The sequence below is a fragment of the Panicum virgatum genome, chromosome 8K (assembly GCF_016808335.1).
Source record: "Panicum virgatum strain AP13 chromosome 8K, P.virgatum_v5, whole genome shotgun sequence".
Taxonomy (NCBI): Eukaryota; Viridiplantae; Streptophyta; class Magnoliopsida; order Poales; family Poaceae; genus Panicum; species Panicum virgatum.
The window spans coordinates 39,788,259-39,811,629 of record NC_053143.1 but is presented as its reverse complement, the minus strand read 5'-3'; the positions used below and the strand labels follow the sequence as shown (position 1 = coordinate 39,811,629).

The window sequence follows — 23,371 nt, the reverse complement described above, 5'->3', positions numbered from 1 at the left end:
TGTGCTGGCTTTCTGTGATATGGAAGATGGCTTTCCCTATTGTAAAAACATGCAAGTTCTTTTTTTTTTAGGTATAAAAATTGCAAGTTCTTTCTTTGGCTGCTTCATAAGCGCAAAGGCTACGTAATAATGCTCGTCTTTGATATTGCTACGTGAGACCATCGGGCCAGTGTCCTTTTCTGTGAAGAGGAAGATTGTTTCATCTTTTCATTTCCTGCCATCAAGAGAACGTGCGCGTAGCGTAGTGGTAGGGAGGAAGCTGTGCACCCTGTAGGTCGGGAGTTCGACTCCCCATTTTCGCGGAGTAAAAAAAATGGCCACTTGTGCTATTAAACAGGAAATGCATGGTCCACTGACGGTTGCAGTTTGATACGCATGTCCTGGATAGCCGGGGTTCATGGCCTTTTCTCCACCTTGCGGAAGGGAAACCTTCCATCTTTTGTTCAAACCTTTGGGGAGGTCATGTTTTTTTTATTTCCTGCCATCGAAGCAATAGTTTTTGGTCATCTAGTTATCTTGACCTAAGCTCCTTTCAACAAGCTGTTGGTGATGGTGTTGAAACCCTCTTGACCGCCAGCCAACCCTTTTCATAGGCAGAATTGGAGAATCAAGAGCACGGTGCTGGCCTGTGTTTTGTGGAACTAATGGAAGTGTAGAGATAAAAATGTGTTCAGGCATGCAGACGAATCAAACATTCAGATCTCAAGATTCAAGAAAATGCCGATATGACCTTCTCTGGTCCTACAGATGTAGCAATCCATCGGACAAAGGGAGTGGAGCAATTTCTTTCCTGTAGTACAGCCTAATTTACTTCTTTTTTCCCTTTATGATGTAATCTCTCTTTTCTCCTCCTGCTCGTCATTAGATATATACCAGCTGCTCTCTATTTTGGTAACTAACTAAAACTCTGCAAGCATCCTTCGTTTGATTTTGAAACAAAGTTCAGGCAACCTAAAGGTTGTTGTAGTTTCCATGAAAGAAAACATCATCTTCTACCAGTTAAACAAGCACTTTGACTAGAATAACATATACATCATGGTTGGCTCAGGAAAATCTCCATGTACTTGCACCTTTAAGCAATTCCTAGCTTATTCAATACTCATCTATTGCAAGTCATAGCAAGTGATCAGGGCCGAATGGGACCGAACAAGGGTTCAAGTTGTTGCACATATAGTTCAGGGTATGCTGGTCACCATAAAGTCAGCAAACCAAGGTCCGCATCCTTCATGGTTGCTCGACTTGAACGGCAATGTTAGTACCTGGACTTGAGGCCTTCAGTAGTTCAGTTATACAGAACTAAAGAAGTAACGAAATACACTAAGGAACAAACTTGCATGCCAACAAAAACAGATTGTGGTCAAATGACTAGCCGTTTACCTCTGCCAATCCATAAACATTCTGCACTTGCACAACCTTTTACTACTTGTGCCCACAGTATTTATCTCAACCATTCATTCATTCATCTCGCATGATATATCTATCAACCGTTGAATTTCTCACCAACCCATAATTCCCTCACCTACATGTGATTCATCTCACCGTTGATTTCAAGATGAATGATCTGGAATTCTGGATAGACCATGTGGTCACCTACATAACCCTTTTTTCTACCTGTGGAAGTAGCAAAGTTGGCATCAAACTTCTATACTAACCCCAAATCTATAGTTAATATGATCAAATTGTGAGGGAATTCACTTCAATATTGCCATACTGGACGTGTATCTTTTTTTTTTTTGCTATCGTCATTAATTGGTTATGAACAAGACCCAACCCAAAGACACTAACTGCTGGTGATAATTGTTTACATTCTTCAAAGTTTCCCCTAGATTTCATTAGGTTGGTTTAATTTCTCAAATGTGAAACCCGTCTAATTAAACTGATTGCTAGAGGATATTTTTAGCATTTAAAAATTGAAGCATCCCATGACTCATGGGTAAGGTCGTAGATGGTATACAGATGTTGCCAAATACAATCCGTATGTTTTCATAGGAATGCAATGACCACTGCGATAATGCAAAAGTTTTTGCAAGTATGACTACCCTATATTTTAAAATTAATCCTAATAGATAACTTTTTGCAAATGCCCAAGTTCAACATATTCAAAATTGAATCATGGATTGATTCCCAAAGGTACACGACACACGCACTACTAGGGACACAAATATGTGTAAGATTATAGATGATATACAACTACTAAATCATATGATATTATTATGTTTCATGCTGACATGTTGTAAACTATAATTTCTTCCCCAGCCATCATAGATTTCCAATTGTGTACTATACAATGAAGCTTTTTTTTCATTTGCGAGGGAACAATAATGAAGCTTTTGTTCAATAAAACACAAAAACAATGAAGCTTTTGCTAACCACTATTCGAGTAGCAATATATGTAATCTAAGGGGAATATTAGGATTCTAGACATGCAGATAATGTAGGTACAAAGTACATGACCAGATAAGTTCAACAAGCTGTTCACGAATTGAAAGACAGGATCTAGTAAATAACCATTACAATTTTTAGCTTATCATGAGCTGACTTTGGGAGAGTACAAAACCGTCCATATAAATTGCAGGTAAAGTTTCCATAGCCCTTAGCTGAATATGATGACAACAAGCTTCTCATATGAGTTTACGTCTGATAATTTTGTCAAATGCATCCACCAAGATAGACGGGCAGCTCCTTTTGAGATCCATAAACCCCTTTGTTCCCACGACAGCACCCATTGAACAAGAGGACATGAACTCAATGCAAGCATCCTTAAGCATAACTGATGTTGATCAGCTAAAGCCAGTATAGTTGCCACATTTTCCACATTGAGATTATCACAAAGTATGCTTTGGCACATAAGATTTAGCCTATCCATGGCATATCTATCAGCAGCTACAAGCATGTATCGAATCAATTCACTACGATCACCTGTCTCAAGATCATCCATGGTAGGCAATGAATCAGTATAAATGAAATGGAGCAAAGCCTTGAAGACAGAAGGTATCATTCCTTCAATTGTTATGCATTGTTCCCTTGCCTCCTTCATAGGCCCATAGAGTTGTGCCTCGAAGACAGGTGACCGCATAGCGAGCACAAACTTGTGTGCTACAAAAGTCTGTCCTCCAACACTAATTGTGAGATCAGCCCCCCTCTCGGTTTCCAACAACTTGCCAAGATGCTTTCCGATGTCCGATGGTGGCACCTGAATTTTGGGACATAATTTGGTTTCAAACACCCTTGGCTCTTTGAAAACAATGACAACACACTCTATGATAAGTCGATCATCCTTAATGTACACAGAAGGCTCCAACTCACTCCGTTTCTTGAATAGGCAAGTCTGTGGAGCAAACTTGCTGCAACCTGGAATAAACATCCTTGGATCTGTTTTGTGCACCGAAGCTGACAATCCAGTGCTTTGGTCAACCAGCCTGAGATCGCACGATGCCCGCACCTTGGCTTTGTCCATGAGCTCCAAATAAACTGAGATGTGATCTACATCTGCTTTGAGGTACCCATCAGGGTAAAAGCGGATGGACCAGTTGTGGCCGCCGACAGAGAAAATTCTTGACCTAATGAAGTTCCCATGCTCATGGCCCATCCCCCTATGCTTACTATAGCCCATGATCTCAAACACATGCCTGCCTTGCTCCATCTCTGGAACACATGTCGACATAGTCATTGATGCGACTGAGGATGACAGGAGCGGAAAGAATAAATTCCCTAGCGGTGTCTAGGCTAGTGACCTAGACTCCCGATGAGGAAAAAAATACTTATTTAGAAATTCAAAGTAAGGGAAAAGAGAATAGTAGGATGGCAAATTTGATCGAACCTTCTGGACATGCCTAGAGAGGGAGAAGTCAGATGTGAAGATGGCGGCGGCGGCGGCTGTATGACGGTTCTAGAGAAGACAAAGAGACCAAGAGAAATTAGGGCACAGCGTTTCTACAAGTATATATGGTGCTAAAACAGGGGCCCATTAAACTCGGAAAAAACCTGCAACCCTAAAAGGCTTAAACTACAAAGTGTAGGCCCATATCTAGGCCCATAGTTGCCTGACTTTTTCTCCTTACCAAATCTCAGATATATTTTTTTTAACATAACTCCAATGTGTTACCGGTCGCGTTGCTGGCGGACTGCCCGACTATGCTAGCCATGGATGAGGGTTTATTGGTGCGGTTTGCTCCCGAAGTCTCCACATAGGCTAAGAAACATAAAACTCCGCCACAAGTGGCTAGAACAAATGAGTATGAAATTGCCAAGAATCCAATAGTAGTTTTTTAAATGATCATAACTATCCTTTATGGTGTCTGATTTGGATCAGATTGCAACATTCCTATAATAATGAGAATAAAATTATGAGGTCCATATTCCGTATATTTTGGAGGTGTTTGGAGTAATAATTTGCATGTAATGTGCTAGCAAGCTTTAAGTAATTTTTATAGCAATAAATTTGTTAATAATGAAGTAAACTATTAGTTTCTACAAACATTACATAAAATTGCTAGTATATATTCGTTGAAGTTGATACGTAATATCCATATGTTGGAAAATATCAAGTTTCTAAGTTGATATGAATATCTACATGAATTTTTTATTGAAGTTGTAATAATATTCCACTCATCATAAACTTGAGGTTTTTACCATATATTTATTTAAATTGGTATGCAACACACACTTAATTTGCTACTGTCTATTGAGTGAAGTTGCCACTATTGTACACACTAATAGAGAAATGATAAAATAAATTTATTGTTATTATTCCTACATCAGTCAACATCTCATGTTTCCTCTTCTTATTAGTCTCCCATGTCTATCCGTTTCTCATGAATTTCCTCTTCTGCTCCACCATGGAGTTGCTGTGTAATATAAAGTGAGAATGGATACTTCCTGCACGGGAGAGTGGGAAAGGAGGCCAAGTAGTGTCGATACTAGCAATGGCCGACAGGAAGAGCGCGACAGTGGCACACAAGAAGGGCAATTTTGTATGGTGATTAGGCTGGGCAAAAGCCAGAGAAGGAAGTGTTTCCTTTTAAAAAACACACGAAAGTCGAGGGGTTTGCACTCTCAACTTTTTGAATGGCAGAGAGGTCATGCATTAACCACGTCCCCTCCTTTTTTTAACAATTTTTAGGAGAGAGGAAATGCAATAGCATGCTTTTAGAATGTTTCACTTACTTTTTCCCAGACTATAATGGATAAATATAAGAGAGAATGCAATAAAATACCATGAGCTTTTCATATCTCAATTATGTTTTACCTAGCTTGAATATCTCAAACCTGCCTTGGTATCATGCTCTTTGTTTTCTTTAAATATACTTGCATTGTATCCGAGCGTTGCTACGGGTAATATAATATACCTACGTAGTACCATCAAATTTATATCGTGATTGTGTGAGGCATTGATTATTGTCCGTGTTCCGATTGTGATTCTGATTGATTTGTCTGGGTTCTAATTAGGATTCGAATTCATTTGTGCGGACTCCAATTAGGATTTCGATTGATGAATAAAGGAAACATTGCTTGCTTTATAAATAGTAGAAATAGAGATAGAGATAGAAACAGAGATAGAGAATAGAGACTAATAGGAGTGGATAGCAAAAGGGTCTTTAGCCTAGACGGCAAAGGTCAGGGTTCCTATGCTTTTTGGACACATGGTCAGAGGTTATCTCTTTCAGATCCTTCCCGACGGATTAATTTTTTTTTCCAATCAGAGTAGATACGGCCATACGAACCCATATCTGTTCTTACTCCACTCGTTTGGACAAATCAAAACTTATTCTCTGCATTTGCATTCACACAGGAGCAACTAAAGACTAGAGCAAACACAAACACTTCTGCTGGCAATCACCAACAATGCTTTTTTTCACATCAAATTAGCACCAGCCAGCCAGCAGTAGTTTCCTCTCACGGTAAATCAGCACCATCCACCAGCCACAGCCAGTAACTAAGTGCTAACCACCCAAAAAAAGAAGATACTAATCACTAACATTTAGAATATTCTCTATATATCTACTCACTATCATATTGTTAAGTGGAACGGTTAAGCCGTTAAGTCCACTTTGGCCGTCAACTCTGACCAATACTCCTTCCTATACAGGCCCTATTTAGTTCCCAAAAAATTTTCTACAGTACCTGTTACATTCATTTTTCGGACATATGCATAGAGTATTAAATGTAGTTGGAAAAAATAATTAATTACACAATTTAACTGTAAACGACGAGATGAATCTTTTAAACTTAATTAGTCTATGATTGGATATTAATTATCAAATAACAACGAAAGTGCTACAGTAAAAAATTTCTCCAACTAAACAAGACCACATGCATAAGTTTAGCTCCTAATACGGTAATACCAATACCATTTTCTTTTATTTCTGGCTTGGGCTCATAGAACATACGGCCCGTGGGCCGTGCGCTTGCAGGCCGACACCGACACGGGTCAAATGCTCAAATATCTGTCTTCTTTTTTTCTTTTCTTTTTTCCACCTCGATTTCTCCACGCGCAAAACGACAGAGGCGAATCCGAGCCCCACCTCCGCTCCGCCTCGTATGCTTCGCGCGTGCACGCGGGTCGGCGGCGGCGGCGTGGGCGCCGGCGGCCGGCGAGGAGGAGCCCTCATGGCCTCCCTCATCCACTTCCTCCCTTCCTCCGCCTACTACTCCTCCCATCTCCCGCCCAAGCCCCAGCCCCAGCCCCAGCCGCGGCCAGCTCCCACTCCCGCTCCCGCCGCCGCCGCCGCGGCGCGCCCGTCCCGGCTCCGCCTCCTGTTCGCGCGCGCCGCCGCGCGGCGCGACCCGGAGCCTCTGCCGTTCCCGACGGAGGCGCCTCCGGATCCCGCGGTCGGGGAGAGGAGGTCGCTGGCGGTGAGGACGGGGGAGCTCTTCCTCGGGCTGGCGGCGCTGCTGCTGCGCGGGACCGGGGCCGTGCGCGGGGGCGGGGGCGGCGGGGCGGCGGCGGTGGAGGAGGTGGAGGCGAGGGACGGGGTGGTGTGGGAGCAGCGGCCCGAGGACGTGGAGGCCGAGCGGCGGCGGCGGGAGCTCACCAGCCCCGGGTTCAGCTTCTCCGCGGCTGGGTTGCTCTTCCCCTACCACCTAGGCGTCGCGCAGTGCCTCATGGACAAAGGCTACATCACTGTACGTTCTCCTGCCCGGCTGCTCCGGCCTCCCATCTCAATACTTCATATCCTCCATGTAGAATTGTGGATGCCAACCTAGCTTTTCATGGGTTGAATGAACTGTGATATGTACCCCCCATGTTCTGGATTAGTAAGATTTATAATAAATCTCTAGCAAAAAAAAACTTATGATAGTAATGAATAACTGCTGAATTTGCCTCGGTTCTTCAGCTTACCAGCTTGTGGGAGCTCTTGATATCATTCCACTCTGTTTGTGTGTGCTAGTATGGTTTGTTACAATTATGCATGGGAGCTCATATATCTATGAGGTTCACAGCTTATGTGTGATAAATCATTCTCTTTCGTTTGTTCTGTTGGCTATCGCGCAGCACTTCTTACAATGGTTTGTTTCTCCATAACATATATTAGGAGAGAACTCCGTTAGCTGGCTCATCAGCTGGTGCCATAATCTGTGCAGTGATTGCATCTGGAAACACAATGCAAGATGCTCTGCAGGTGACCAAAGATCTAGCTGACAACTGCCGGAGTAAGGGGACGGCATTTCGTCTTGGGGTATGTGTTTCCTCTCCCTTTCTTTTCCCCCAGAGGAAAGCCTAATTTTAATTATACTGAGCCTGGCAGATTTTCATTCATGTTTACCAAGTGTGGAACTGGAATTGTAGTTTCTTACAATATTTGTATTTTCAGCACTTACTGTAATCATTCATGATTTTAAACTGGCATTATCCTCAACTTTCTGCTGCAAAATAGTTGAGCATCACAAACATATGGCATTCAGTCCCTAAGCGGCTATTTATTAGCTGACTAAATTTGATTGGATTTTAACTTATGCCTGGTAATCCAATTCACTTATGTAGGCTGTGCTCAGGGATGTCCTTGACAAGTTTCTACCGGATGATTTGCACATCAGATGCAATGGAAGGATTCGTGGTAAGCTTCACACCATGCTAGTGTTTGACTCTACATATTGGCTATGCATTAGTCTGGCATTTTTTTTTCAGTGAGTAACTTGGTTGTGCAATTTTAAGAATATTCATATTCTTCTCATGCAGTTGCTATTACTCAGCTATCCTGGAGGCCTAGGGGCTTACTAGTTGACCAATTTGACTCCAAAGAAGATGTCATTAATGCTGTCATTACATCCTCTTTTATTCCTGGGTAAGATTTAGCTATGCTGTTCTTTCCTAACACTGTTGGTTACAAGAGTTAAATGGTTGTTTTGTTCTTATTTCAGATACTTAGCTCCCAGGCCGGCAACATACTTCCGTAATCGCCTATGCATTGATGGGGGTCTTACGTTGTTTATGCCACCCACTTCTGCTTCCGAAACAGTACGTATGCAGTTTTTATTTTTGATTCTTTTTAACAGTAAAAATATTTCTATTTTGACCACTGAATATTATGTTTATATACAGATCCATGATATGTTCTTGCTAAATCTTAGAAAGTAGCAAAGCTATATACAAAAGGAGGCATAAAACTTGCTATCTGGAGAACATTGTTTCATTTCAAAAAAAAAACATGGAGATATGTACTATGATGTATGTTCACGTCGTGATGCTCATTGGTTGCATTATACCTGTCATTGTAGGTCCGAATATGTGCTTTCCCAGCCAACAGACTGGGTTTGCAAGGAATTGGGATTAGTCCAGACTGCAATCCGGAGAACAGGGCTAGCCCAAGACAGGTTACTAAAATTTTTCCAGCATGTACATTCTTCAATTGCATATATTTTTTGTTCTTATTATCTCAAACCAACTGCAGCTGTTTAACTGGGCTCTGGAACCGGCGGAAGATGAAATTCTCGACAAGTTATACGAGCTTGGGTACATGGACGCAGCTGTATGGGTCGAGCAGAAATCTACCGAGTTGAATGCAAAGAATGAACCCCTTGCCGTTGAATGAATCGAACCCCTTTAGTTTGCTCAAAACTGCTGGGTTCAGTTATTAAAACGTCGTGAAAACGACGTTTAAACGAGTAAATGCCGGAGGATGTTGAAACGCGCAAGCGTTTTGCCAAAATCGCAAAAAACGACGTTTTATGCCATTTTCACGTTCGATTCAGATGTTTCAACGTTTTTAATCGTGAAATCTGGTAAAACGGCGCTACATGGACGTTTTACGAGTCGCCCCAGTCCCCCACCCCTCTGTTCCCGATCTAGATCTGAGGCTGGCGGATGCCTCCTTCCTCTTATCTCTGCGCTTGTCCAGGTGCCGCCTCCTTCCTTTCTCTGCTTGTCCGGGCGGTGCTGCCTCCTCCCGGTCGCCTCCTTCCTCTCCGGGACGCTCACGCCGCCTCCTCCCGGTCGCCTCCTTCCTCCACTGCTCCGGCGCCGCGGCCGGTCGCATAGCGGGAATGCGACGTCGCCGCCCGCGAACGGCGCAAAGGCGCTCACCCCGGCACAAACTGCAGCAATCCCCGCAGGCCCGTATTGGCGCCGGCTCCGGTACAGGTACGCGCCTTCCCGGCCCTCCCTGATGTGTCCAGCAAGAGAGATACTAATGCTGCTATTGTGTGCTGTCCAGATGGCAAGTAGTGGCGATGTTGGACGAGCTAATGCATCTGCAGAGAGTTCTCATAGATGGGAGATTGAATAATGCTTGTGTGCTTATTATTGTGCTTGTGGTTGTGGATTTGATTTGCTTGCTTATGCACTTGTGCTTGTGGACTTGTCATTCTACTATTTTATTTTGTTGTTTGCTTGATTGCTTGGGTTGTGAACATGTTATTTTGGAACTATTATTATGTGAACCTACATTGGTTGTTTGATATTTAACTAGTTGTTTGGTATTAAACTTAGTATATTGTGTGAATTAATTATTTATATTGATATTTTCCTATATTATTTGTCACGACGTTTAAATGTTCGTTTAAACGTTTACAAGGCGAAATCTGCTCTCCAACGTTTCAACGTTTTATCGTGCTAATAACACATGTTCATGGAAGTTCTATACTTGTAATGTATTATAAAGATTAGATTTCTTTAGGAGAAGTGCATGAAAAGATGTCAGAACTGGCCATCAGTCCTTAGGCATGACAACATTGCTGGAGGCAAGTTGATATTGGGGTTTACAGGCTGATCGGCATATTCAAATGTATATATTAGACGAGATTTGACCTGAGAGCTCGTTTTGTAATGGTACATGGGAGTAATGTTTGCAATTTGCGAGCAGGCAACTCCAATAGAAACAACTTTCACAAACTCAACTTGTTATGTGCAAATTTATAAACTTATATTCAAAACTTTCCTTCCAGTTTTGCGATTCTTGAACGAAAACTCACATCCTTCCACTCAATCAGGGGAACTAGTCTGTCAATGCTCAGTTAACCAGTTTCATACAGGATGTGATCATGCATCAGACAATATGCAACCAGCAAACAAAACAGTTATGTACATTGTTATAAATAATCTGCACCATCTCAGCCTATCTGAAGTCTACATAAAACTCGAACCATTACCCTCACCAGAACGGATAAAACCGCGCACTTCTACAACAGCCTTATGTAACCTTGTAACAGAAGGGCATCGAACCACCAAAAATTACCAAAGAAAAGAAGTATCTTGGAACATTGTTGCTCCAACAAATCACTTGTCCTCTGGGGTAGACCCATGGGCCTGGGCATAAGCCATAAGGAAAAAGAAAATGCTATTCCCGCTTGTCCTCCTCAGCCTCATCTTCCAAACTGAAAGCATTGCTAACACCAACATTCCTGTCCTTGTCAATCTTCACCATCCCAACTTCACCATCTCCCTTTGTCAGGGATTGAGCTTCCTCATCGTCGTCATCAGCAGCTTCACCAGAATATGCATATCTGGAAAAAGGACATGCATACTGATTATAGAACTGCTATTTTCTATTGATGAAGTTGGTAAAATTTCGGCACTTCATGGATGACCAATTGGCAAGTACTGAGTACAAGAAGCAACCAGCAAACATCTTGATTATGCATTGCATTGGAAAGGGAAGACAATTACCTTTGCGAGCTTTGGGACGGTGCCCACAGATAACAGATCACAACAAGCAAAACAAGTGCAAGAACATCCCAGAAGGCAGTTATGATCCAGGCACTTTGCCACCTCTCGCTAAAGGGGTCTGTTGCTTTGAAATAGACCTTGAAAATGAAGTCATGGTAATAAACCAGGTTATTCAAACTATAAGGTTCCAAAACTGAAAATCTTGACAGAAATTTCGCATGAATCAAGCCAGCTTAAATTGTTATTGATCAACAAGGAAATTATGTCATCTTCAAGCACAAAAACTGCAGAGCATTAGACGTATGCAGAAAAATATTTTGATTTGAGACAGATGCTCATGGATCAGAATAATTTCAGCCAAATCTATTAGCATATGAATGGCACTGACACGTTCATTCGAAAAAAAATGCATGCCATTCATCAATCCATTTCATGCCCTTTGTGGTGATAGCGACAAGTGTATATTGATTTTGAGTGAAAGCTCACCAATGTAGATGTCAATTAAAAAAAGTACCATAAGCGCTTAATGTAGATCTTAATTAAAAACAGGATCCTCAGCTAATGCAGATTTCATAAAAACAAATAAGATGAGTACAATGATTGTTACAGCCAAGGAAACCCATTGATGTGCAGATAAATTTCTTCACTATCTAATATTAGCAAAATTGTACTTTCTCGTAATAGTTTGATCCAGTGTTGCATAAAATTTAACATTGTCTGACAACTACCATTGCATATTGGCAATACTGTGGACGATGGAGACTTCTTTGAAGCACAATCACTAGTATAGGAAAACTATTCAGAATTGAAACCTGAGTCAGTCTGCTAAAAGTTAAAATTGTCAAGATTGAGTAGGAGGTGTTGTGTCAAGATGGGGTACAACAGCGGATGTAACAGGGGCATGTCAGATGTCGATGGTGATATTTTCCTAAAATAGTCAACATTGCTCTTTTATTGATAAAATGTTCACTGTTGATGTATTAGAGAAATATATATATACCTCATAACCAATCCAGGCAACTGAAGCTATCACAGAAATAGCCAATGCATTTGTAAATTTTCTGTATATATCAAATTTCACAGAACTCCTCCTTGCCTGATGAAATAGAAAAGTAGCAAGTTTAAGGGAAAAATACAGATATGCATCTCTGTATCCAGGATTCAATAGGCTTCATAATAATTCCTAACTATTAGCATACTAATCCACTCCAACAGATCTAAATTACCCACATTCCCTGAACATCATTACTGTGTTACCTCACCCACGACATCTAAATAAAGAAGTACATGAAAAACTAAGTCAAATTTAGTTTACCTGTAGCTTCTCTAGAGTGCGTGAAAGAGAAGTAAATATCCAGAGTATGAGAAAAGCATCCAAAAATGCATCAGGAAGGACTAGAAAAAGCCTTGCTTTGCCCGATATATCATTAATTGTTCCAACATTTTCTGCAATGTCCAGCATCTCAGATGCGAGGAAATATGTGAGTCCAAGGAGCAACACCTTGGAAGTGAGACCTCCCAAAGTTGGGCGAACAACACCATATCCCATTGAGATAGAAAGGATCAGTAAGCGCGAAACTGTTTTTCTGATGGCTCCAACAGTGACCACCCAAGTTGTGATTCCAACTGGCCGCACACCACTGCTGTTGAAGTTTAAGTATTCAAAGTACCATAGTGTCATCTCAAACAGGCCAAGCGCAATGACTAATGTGATCCAATTCTGGATTGGTAATATATCCCTCCAAAACCTTATGTACTGGCTAAACCAAACAATCATTACCAACAGATAAGCCAATGACATGAGAACATAAAATTTCATCAGAGGCGCCATTCTTCCCGGTAGGTACCCACCAGGATTCCTCCAGATAGTTTTCCCACTCATAGTAAGGCCTCTAAGTTTTGGATCACAGGATATGAAGAACAAGTTGTACATGCCTGTCTTTGTAATGTGCACTTGCTCCTCTTCTAACTTCACTGAAAGGTAATTAGCACTGAAGTGTGTGTCTAGCACATAGGGCCAATCTGGATCATCAGAGGATGGCCTTCTGATGACTTCTCCTTGCTTGCAGCCCTCTAGTTTAGCAAGGTCTGGGGTACAACATATGGACCTCTGTCCCCCATAGGCAGATCCACCGATGTTATCCCTGTCTGCAGCTTCAAATAGAATAGCTTGTACCAAGCCTGTACTATGTGCCATTTTTGCGTGTGATTCAGCAGCTTCCGGGGTTCTCCAGAATGTAACATTCACAAACCTACGACAGTAAGCCCAGACATGTAGTTAATACCAAATTCAGCACCAGCCCACACAGTTTAAGACTTTAAAAAACTACTAGCCAATTAGTACAAGTCACTTGCATAAATTTAAGGCACTTGTGGTTCCATGAAAGGATAACTGTACACAAATGGCTTCAGATCCTCCAACTCGGTGGCTAGCTAAACCTGTTTTCAATGTGGTGTCGCTACCCTTACTATGAGAAGAGCGACTTCAGCACAAAGCACCAAGACAACCGTAAAACATAACAAAAAGAGACAAGCTTAACACAAATTGAATACAAACAACTGCATAATCTCGCTCTCAGATTAACATGGGCAGTGCTACTCGCATTCCAAAAGTTCAAAAAGGCCAAGCACATCCAAGCAAGACCAATCACCACCTGCAGCTGCCTTCTCAGTACTAAGTCCGAATTCGCAACAGCACCAGCAACCATTTGCCCATTTCACAATGAAACACACGGTGATCATGACCCAGGAGCAAAACCTTCCACCTAATTAATTACCACGAGCAAGCAAAGCCAGCAACCGATTTCCATTTCCCGCGGCAGGCTCTAGCACCCTCCGAGATTCGAAACGAACAATCGAGCTTCTAGAAACTACGCCCGAAACACTGCGTTCTGCAATCATCAAACGAGGAGGGCGGGGCGAAGGGGCGGGCACGGGGGCCTCGTCTCGGTACTTGTTCCGCACTCACTTGATGAAGGACGACGCGGGGGCGGCCGGGTCGGCCCCGTCGGCGACGATGCCCTCGCTGCCGCCGGAGAGGAGGAAGGCGTTGCCCACCTCGCGGAAGGGCTCCCGGTCGTAGGTGTGGATCGACGCCTCCGCGCCGCGGCCCCACCAGCCGCCGGCGAGGGCGGCGAGCGCCGCCGCGAGCACCGCGAGGCGGCGGAGATCCATGGGGTGGGCGGCGAGGAGGCGGGGCGCGCGCGGGAGATCTCGCTGGCGCCGCGCAGTGCAGGGAGGAGCCGAGAGGTGGGGCGGTGGGTGGGGGTAGATCGGTCACTCGCTTGGCGCTGGGAAGGGCGCCGGTGGGGCCCACCGGTCGGTGGCATTGCAGACTGCTGATTAAGGACGGGACACCGGACACGCGGGAGTTGCAGCGCGATGGAGGCAGCGAGAATGTTGGCACGAGTCACTGCTTGTGGGCCAGGCCAAACAGTTGCAGGTTGGCCATTTTTCGGGCATATAGAAAGTGTCTCTAAAAAAGTGGCGACATGATGAAGCCGATGGCAAAGATTTCATGGGCTTCATCCAACACGGAATCTCGAGGAATGCAAGAAATCAATGGGCACAACGTTCACCATAAGATCCCACATTGTTGCTCAAAATCTTCAATGTCATCTATCTATAAATCCAGGATTGAAGTTGCTCGATGGCAAATCAACGGTACAAATAAACAGAAACTAGCGGTGATTGATTCTCCCCTGACAAAGCCCACCTTTTAACACCGATCTCATCTTCCATTGTCATATAGATAGATCAAGCCAACAAAAAAAAACATCAGTATCAAACTATCAACACAGCATGCTCTGCTTTATAAGTTAACTGGTGACTCCTGGCAGCCAATTATTCAACAAGTCTCATGCCGTGATGTAGTGGCAGCTTCAATCTAGCCTCGCATTTCCACATCATGGAAAGATCATGAACGGAAAGCTCTCCTTGAGAAGATTCTGAACACAGAAATGAGGGAAAGCCAGAAATGAGCGAATGGGTAATTATACAAGCCAAGAATGTACCAAAATCAGCTGCAACCTGTACGCGCTCATTAGTCGTCTAGGTAGTAATAGGATCCAGCCGACTTCTGCTCCCTGTCCTTCGTGGAGTTCAGCTTGTTAATACGGGGCCTATAGTTGGTCGGGTCTCTTCTAAAGGTAATGTCAAGGTGCTACAAAAAGAAAGGCAAAAGAAAGAGTTAGTGCAAGGAAATGTAGGCAATAATGAAGAAACCAATGTAATGTAATTTCTAAAAAGCAATGGAGTTCTGGGGGCTGTTTAGTTTGCTCCTAAATTTGCCAACTAGTAATTTTTTGTCATCAAAATGGTGGCACTGAATAGTGCAAATCAAAGATTACTATACTACTGAAAATCAATCTATGATGAGAACCAAATATAATTGGACAGGACCCCATACAATTGGACCAGCAAAGTTGTGCAAGTAGACCCATGTTTCGATAACGGGTCATATTTAGTTATTTTCATTCTTCACTTACCGATAAGAACTTATTCATTCCAGATACCAAAGACTGTGGCGCGTTGGCTGTACAGTCAATAGAAGGTCGCCCCTCATAAACAATGACCTTGTCAGCCAAGTAGGTTGCCATGATGAAATCGTGCTCAACAATAAATGCAGTTTTCTTGGCGTGGAGAATGAATCTTTTGATAACCTTCGAGGCAACAATACGCTGCTCTGAATCAAGATACGCACTTGGTTCATCAATCAAATAGATATCTGCAGGCTGAACAAATACCACAGTGTAAGTATCAAGAAGCCGACAGCTGACACTGGTAACAAATGCTTGAACCCATCAAAACATTAGACATGGCAGCATGCATCATCATTAATAGGATTAGATCATAGTTACTATTTGCAAGGCTGCAAATGTTAAAAAAAAACAGAAACAACAAAAGCACCGCCGCTTATTATACATGAACTACACTGACCCCAAATTTACTTGAGTGCGCTCCTCCTACCCATTGCATTCCACTCATCCCCATATCTACCCACATGGACTAGGAACAATATGCATGCTCAAGCCTATACATACCCACGTAAAATGTGTACAGGTACACAATCATAAAAACTTAAAAACGTACCGTCTATTGAACTCTGCCCCATAAAACAATATATAATTGGGCTTCTGCATAGAAATTCAAACATGAATAAAAACCACCGTCCAGCAAAATTATGCTGTAGGGCAAATAGTATCTCATGGGATCAACTTTTGTACCTCACACAATCCAAAATACTCCCTCATGATCATAAATAAAATAGGTCATTATTAGGAATTGTGTCAGTTAAACAACTTTTGCTTTGATGATTGGTACATTGAAATCAAAATACTACTGTTAATATAGCCATAAAAAATAATTCCACAGAATGCATATTTTTCATAGAAATTGCTAGTCAAATGATTTAACTTGCAGGGAGCGTCAGTGTCCTAAACATCTTATGTTTCTGATTCTAAAATAGTATTAACAGAACATAGATGCAGCAGACCTGTAAGGTCCAAATAAATAAAGCAGGAAAAAAGACGGGCAATTATATAGTTGAATTGTGAACATAGTATAGCCCTAAAAAATGTGAATATAGTATATCCTACAAGCAAGCTTTTGAAACGGTTAGAACATTAAACATTTATTGTTATCTCCAGACCATTCTATTGACCAATTGAGAAAAGAAAAGAAAAGGCAAATAAAGCAACACTTCATATTAAAAGAAACAACAATATTACCTTTCCAAGGCAGAGGCATATAGCAACTCTTTGAAGTTCTCCACCTGATAAATTAACAACCTCCTGGTCCATGAGTTGCTCAATTTGTAGTGGTTTCATGACGTCAGACACGAACTGAGGATGCATATAAGAATCGCGTATTTTCTGGTGAAGCAAATGCCTCACGGTATTCTGAAATTTTGGACTAATCTTTTGGGGCTTGTACGACACATTGAATTCAGGAATTTCAATATCTGTTCCTTCCACTGTGTCGGGCTTCAACAACCCAGCCTGTCCAGACATAATGAACAAGGAGAATAAGATGACAAATGATGCATACACTTGGCAGTGAACAATATGCATTTTTTTCTATGTCATAAGAAATCAAAGAATGTTATGGCAAGTGGAGCCGGTCTAGGGCCCAGGCAGTACTGTAGCGCGTGAACAGCACCGCGTGAACAGTGCCATTAATAAGGATTAGTTGGGTTTGTTAGGAAAGAGATAAGTTAGATTGATTCCGTTAGGATATTGCTTGGGGGTCAAGTCTGTCGTCTCTATAAAAGGGACTATGATGTATCAGTTAGAGGCAAGCAAGAAGAACCCTAAAAGTAGTCAGAGCCTCCAGAGGGAGGGCGACGAATAGGTTCTTTGTGCTATCCCTAGATCTACCACAACATTTGGTATTCAGAGCCAATTTCTTCCCCTGCACGCACAACTCCCACCCAAAATCCCTCCCAATTCTCACCCTCCATTCAGTCCAGCCACCATGTCCAGCCCCTGCAGCAGCGATTCACCCATGGCAGCCACCATGAGAGTCCCCAATCTCCGCATCCCGGCCTTTGATGGGAGTACCGACCCCTTGCAATGGCTGCACCACTGCAACCAGTGCTTCGATGCATGGGGGACAACAGAAGAGGAGAAGGTATGGATTGCTTCTTTCAAATTGAAGGGCAGCACATATCAGTGGTACTGCTGGGTGGAGAGGAACATTGGTGTTCCTTCGTGGGCAGGATTTGTTGCCGCCATCAGCCGCAAGTTTGCACCGGCCGCCGAACCAGCGCGGCCTGCGACTGCATCTTCCATCGTCGCCGAGATCTTCGCCAAGCTCGACTCCATGTGCACATCCTCTCCGGCAACCACTGCGGCCACAACGACAAGGGTGCCTGCCCTTGCATCACCCCCGACATCGACGCCTCCGGCGCCTTCTACTCCACCGCCGCAAGCGACGCTAGTGGCTCCGCCGCCTCCTTCTACTCCACCGCCGCAAGCGACGCCAGCGGCTCCGCCGGCGCCTTTCCCTCCGCCGGCGCCTTCCCATCCGCCGCAGCCGCCGGTGCCTCTGCCATCCACGCCGCACGCCGTGCCTCGCGGGGTCATGGCACCCACACCTGCGCCACGCTCGGCCTCGCCTCCGAGTTACGCCGCGCCATGCGTGGATTCGTCTTCGTCGACCCCTGCACCCCGGACGCTGTTACCGCCGTCGCCCGCTGCTCCACCGGTGACGCCAAGAGCTCTGCCGGCGTCTCCGACGCTGCAGCCACCGGCGACACCAGTAACGTCGGCCGCCGCCGTCGATCCGCTTGTGGGAGGGAACCAGCAGCCCCTTCCCGTCATGGATCCGTCGCCGCCAGTCTGTCGCCGCCTGTTGCCGCCTTCCTCGGCGGCCCAGATCCTCGTCGGCGGCGTCCCCGGCCGTCGCGGATATGGCTGCCCCGTCCGCCGCGGCGTCCACCCCCCATCACGGTGGATCCGTCCCCGCCCGTCGCGCCCCCGTCTGCGGCTGTATGCGCCTATCCGCGCTCGTCGCGCGGCGCCCGTCCACGCACCTCCATCCGTGGCCGCCCGCGCGTCGTTCGCGCACCTCCGTCCGCGGCCGCCAGCACGCCATCCGCGCGCACCTCCGCCCGTCTGCGGCCGCCCGCGCGTCTGTGCGCGCCTGCACTCGTCCGCGGCCGTTCGTCCACCTGCTACCGCCCATTGGAGGTTCTCCAGCACCACGAGCGGCCTCGGCTTTGGCGTCTCCGTCGCCTGCCGTGGCCCCGGCGACCCAGTCCGCACCAGCGCCTGCGGCCGTGCCCACTGCGGCAAGCGCGGCCCTGTCTTCAGCTTCGGCGGGCGCGCCTCCTCGTTGTTTGCTGTGGCGCCTCACCTGCTCCCTTCGTCGCCCGCATCGGCATCGACGGCGACCTCCTACCGCATCTACGGCAAGGCCGATGACTTTGCCATCAGCGTTCGCAAAGGCGTCCTCTGCTTCCTGGACACCTTGGTGATGTCTGGGGCCGATGAAGCGCTCGAGCACATGCTGGTGAACGTCCTGAAGAAGAACATGGGCCACAGGTGGCCTGCACAGCAACCTTGACATCATCTTCGCCGTGGCACCCCCTCTGCTTCTCTGCTGCAACTACCACCACAGCTCGAGGACGAGCTGTCTTGGAAGGGTGGAGTAGTGTTATGGCAAGTGGAGCCGGTCTAGGGCCCACGCAGTACTGTAGCGCGTGAACAGCACCGCGTGAACAGTGCCATTAATAAGGATTAGTTGGGTTTGTTAGGAAAGAGATAAGTTAGATTGATTCCGTTAGGATATTGCTTGGGGGTCAAGTCTGTCGTCTCTATAAAAGGGACTATGATGTATCAGTTAGAGGCAAGCAAGAAGAACCCTAAAAGTAGTCAGAGCCTCCAGAGGGAGGGCGACGAATAGGTTCTTTGTGCTATCCCTAGATCTACCACAACAAAGAATGATGAGCATAGTCTTAATCTCCCACATTTTCAAACTGCACAAGATTTTGGCACCCTGGTAGCAAACAAAATTAAACTAAAACCAACATAGACCAACACTTGACCAAAACTGCAAATTACATCAGGTTCTGCAGCACCAACAAACTCAAATTACCAAGAGGAAAAACAGAGGGAAAAACTGCATATCAACGCTGTAATAGTGGGCAAAGGAAGAACAAGTTTTTCCTCTTTTGTCATTTTTGATATCCACAGTATTTACAAGACTCTCGCGATGACTTTGAACAAATAAAAAAGGTGCCAGAGAAGTAGGGCAAGAGGTGTGGAATTACCAGCATTCTGATGAATGTAGTTTTCCCTGTACCATTTTCACCAAGCATCACGACAATCTGGGAATCAGTAAATTCACCCTCAACAACAGTTAACTTGAAATTTCCCTGTGTTTTGCTCATGGTAGGGTACTTGTAACGTTGATATGTCTCAATCTCCTCAGCACTTTCTTGAGTCTCTGCAATCTGAACGCACAACCCTAACGTAAGGTAAAGCTACATCACAGAATAAGGATCTCATGTAGCATTTCCAGATGTTACCTTAAATGTAAGAGATTCATCTCGGAACCGAAGATTTTCTGTTGGAACAAATCCAGCCAAGAAAATGTTGATGCCTTCTCGAACCGAGAATGGCAAGGTAACCACCCCATAAGCACCTGGCTTTCCATACAAGCAGCAAATGAAGTCGGACAAGTAATCCAAGACACTCAAGTCGTGTTCAACAACGATGACATAGCTGAAACAGAGATAGCTCTTGATAAAGGATCCCTAGCAAAACTTTAAAAAAACAATTCAACAATTAATCACAACAAAAAATGTGTTACCTGTTGGGCCTAAGCAAGGACCTAATAACTTGTGCAGCTTTAAGCCTCTGCTTAACATCAAGGTAACTTGATGGCTCATCAAACATGTAAATTTCCGCATTTTGTACAGCAACAACTGCTATTGCAAATCTCTGGAGCTCACCACCAGACAGGTCTCCAACATTCCGGTCAATAACTTGGTTTAATTCAAGGTCAACACACAGCTCAGCTTTCATATCCCTCTCATCCTTCTGTTCAAGTACTTGCCCTACATTTCCTTGAACAGCTTTTGGAATGTGGTCAACATACTGAGGTTTAATGATTGCCTATGGAAACAAAAGGAGAATTCAAGGTATCAGATCAAAACAATTCAACAGTTGAGACCAGCAGCATTTCTTTCTCATATGTCATGCTATCCATTCTTTGCAAGTTACTACTCACTAAGGTACAGCGACAACTACGAATAAAAAACATATGACTACCCAAAGTTACAAGGCTATGTAAAAAAGTGGAACAAAAACCATGGTTGTCTTTTTAGTTCTGCAATCATTCAATGCTACACAACTCAGATATAGCACAAACATTGTTAAAAAAAATTGTACATAATTCAATATAGTGCAGGACAGAAGGCAAGGCAAAGACTACAGGACAGAAAATGTGCATCATTTAGCATATGCTAGTAGCCATAAACAGAGCATAGTGATAGCAGATTGGAAATCATGTTCTAACTGTTACAGGCTACATACTAACATACTCTACATAAATCAAAAGCAGAGAAAGTGTCCAAACAGCACCTTGAGGTTATCTTCCAATATGCGTGTGAAGTAGTTCTGAAGTTCAGACCCACGGAAGTGTGTAAGGATTTCCTGCCAATCAGGTGGGTTCTGCACAATCACACAGGTAAAATGTCATCATTTGTGAGGTCCATAAGAGGAAAGAGACTTTCTCGAAGAAAATAATTAACATGGAACCAGAAAACAGGGAAAAGAAATTAGGTAGGTGTAGGTATTAAATATACTTTGAAGCGTCCCAAATTAGGTTTCAGCTTGCCAGCCAAAACTTTAAGTGCTGTTGACTTTCCAATTCCATTTGTTCCAACAAGGCCCAAAACCTGACCAGGCCTCGGGACAGGCAACCTGCAGGTGACTAAATCAGTAACAATCCAAAAGGCGCAAGCTTCAAGCAAGATTAGACAACATAGCAAAGAAACCCAGCGCCACAATCAAACATCATACCTGTGCAACTTGAATGTGTTGGGCCCATATCGGTGAGTGGTGTCCTTTTCCAAATCTTTTGGGAGGTTGATGATATCAATGGCATCAAATGGGCATTTCTGCAGTAGAGATTACAGGAGTGAGAAGCACGAATTCCATTACGCAGACCCATTACACAGTTAGCTTGACACATTAGCAGCCCACCTTAACACAAATACCACAACCGATGCACAGCTCCTCAGAAATGAAAGCAAGTTTCGATGCCGGAGTCACTTCAATGCAAAGCTTCCCTGCACGCCAAAACAGTATACCATCATAACCGCGGTCCATGAAAGGCCAGGAAACTAGCTAACCTAGACAGAACTACATAGGAAAGAGAATAATGAACAATACTAGATTGTATCTGTTCCCTCAAAATGGATGTTCTTGTATTTGGGCACTGGAAATTCACATATACAGTATGAACCAACTATACATCTAGTAGCACCATGTTCGAGAACTCTATTTAATTCAATGAAAAGCCCAGAAGTGGATGTTCTTGTATTTGGACACTGGATCTTCACATATTACAGTATGAAACAACTATACATCTAGTAGCACCATGTCCGAGAATTCTATTGAACTCACGAAACAACAGGGCCTAACCAAATTTCTACGGCTGAAAAAATCGACGTCTCAGCACGCAAGCGTCTTCCGATTCCCCGGATCTTGCAAGCAGCAGCGAATCGACCAGCGCCCGTCCAAGCGCCGGATTCGCCACGCTCGAATGGACTCCCCGGCGGTAGAGGCGAGCCCTCGGGATCTAAACCTAGGCTCCAAATCGCCGAAGATACGGAGGGGGGGAGGGGGGATCATCCTACCGGTCTTGACGACGGGGCAGCTCTTCTTGCACTCCTGGCGGCACTTCTTGGGCTTGCACTTGTCCTCGCTGACGATCGCGATACGGGTCAGCCGCTCCGCCATCTCTTCTTCTTAGGCCGCCGCCGAGGGGAGGGCTCCGAGGAGGAAGGGGGTGGTCGAGCCGAAAGCGTAGCGGCAATTTTTTCGTGGGAGAGAGAGAGGGGGGGGGGGGGGGGTATTCCCTTTGCAAGTGTGGCGGACACGTGCGCGCGGAGGAGGGGATTGGACCAAACCCTAGGCTCGGGTCGGGGGTCCGTCCGGTTCTTATGCCCGGCCGGCTGGCCGGCCTCCTGGTGCGACCGGACCCGGTTTCGTGTACTCGACCGGTAGTCCCATACTCTTCTGTTATTTGGCTTTTCTCTTCCCCCCCCCCCCCCCCCCCCCCCTCTTGTGAGGAACTAGCTAAATCCTACCGAATTGAACTAATCTAGAAATACCAGAACTGGAAGAACAGAGGAACGACACAGGGATTCAGTAGGAAATTGCAGCTGTATTAAGTGAACCAGATCGAAGGTACAGGTAAGAACTGATACACTAGCCGTCAGGGTGGAGGCGCGCTACAGCTGCTACTACTACCTAGGGTTTGATCTTCTTCTTCCAGACTGAAGAGAAGTCCCGCACGTGACCATTCTTAAGTACAGATACTGCAATTACATCAATAATCGAGCATTAAGCCCGTTAAGGTACTGTTTAACTGAAGAAACTGAAAGGTAAATAAGCAGCTAGCATCGTCATGGCCGTGGCCGTCGGATGCGAAATGAACGACTTGAGTGAACTCGCCGAAACGTTCAGTTGGACGCCGACTTCCTTCGTTGTAGAGAAGAACACAGGTCTGACGAAACTGAAGATTTGTTTCCTG

At 44.6% G+C, this 23,371-nt stretch overlaps 3 protein-coding genes and 1 pseudogene across 5 annotated transcripts; 1 reads left to right on the top strand and 3 right to left on the bottom strand.

Annotated features, from left to right (window-relative positions):
- Positions 1-2,621: 2,621 nt before the first annotated feature.
- LOC120645714 lies at positions 2,622-3,670 on the bottom strand (annotated as a pseudogene).
- Positions 3,671-6,488: 2,818 nt separating this feature from the next.
- On the top strand, positions 6,489-10,335 carry LOC120644633 (patatin-like phospholipase domain-containing protein 4). Its single transcript, XM_039921313.1, has 8 exons — positions 6,489-7,125; positions 7,536-7,679; positions 7,985-8,057; positions 8,180-8,285; positions 8,362-8,458; positions 8,719-8,814; positions 8,892-9,068; positions 10,061-10,335. Exons 1-7 carry the CDS (start codon positions 6,541-6,543, stop codon positions 9,030-9,032), a joined length of 1,242 nt encoding a protein of 413 aa, XP_039777247.1. The 5' UTR covers positions 6,489-6,540; the 3' UTR covers positions 9,033-9,068; positions 10,061-10,335.
- A 24-nt stretch (positions 10,336-10,359) lies between these two features.
- Positions 10,360-14,372, bottom strand: LOC120644632 (transmembrane protein 87B-like). 2 transcript variants are annotated; one of them, XM_039921311.1, is made up of 5 exons: positions 14,073-14,365; positions 12,420-13,356; positions 12,105-12,200; positions 11,105-11,241; positions 10,360-10,941 (listed from the first exon to the last, which is right to left on the bottom strand). In XM_039921311.1, the coding sequence occupies exons 1-5, from the start codon at positions 14,276-14,278 to the stop codon at positions 10,776-10,778; spliced, it is 1,542 nt and encodes a 513-aa protein (XP_039777245.1). In that variant the 5' UTR covers positions 14,279-14,365; the 3' UTR covers positions 10,360-10,775. The 2 variants fall into 2 exon arrangements, with proteins under 2 accessions (XP_039777245.1, XP_039777246.1); XM_039921312.1 differs by lacking the exon at positions 12,105-12,200 and having other exon boundaries at positions 14,073-14,372.
- Positions 14,373-14,662: 290 nt separating this feature from the next.
- Positions 14,663-22,697, bottom strand: LOC120644631 (ABC transporter E family member 2). 2 transcript variants are annotated; one of them, XR_005663858.1, is made up of 13 exons: positions 22,473-22,676; positions 21,817-21,902; positions 21,634-21,731; positions 21,417-21,534; positions 21,193-21,282; positions 20,420-20,724; positions 20,136-20,331; positions 19,878-20,060; positions 16,834-17,103; positions 16,196-16,239; positions 15,592-15,837; positions 15,134-15,266; positions 14,678-15,051 (listed from the first exon to the last, which is right to left on the bottom strand). XR_005663858.1 is itself a non-coding variant. In XM_039921310.1 (12 exons), exons 1-11 carry the CDS (start codon positions 22,573-22,575, stop codon positions 15,147-15,149), a joined length of 1,815 nt encoding a protein of 604 aa, XP_039777244.1. In that variant the 5' UTR covers positions 22,576-22,697; the 3' UTR covers positions 14,663-15,051; positions 15,134-15,146. The 2 variants fall into 2 exon arrangements, 1 of the variants encoding a protein (XP_039777244.1); XM_039921310.1 differs by lacking the exon at positions 16,196-16,239 and having other exon boundaries at positions 14,663-15,051; positions 22,473-22,697.
- Positions 22,698-23,371: the final 674 nt, after the last annotated feature.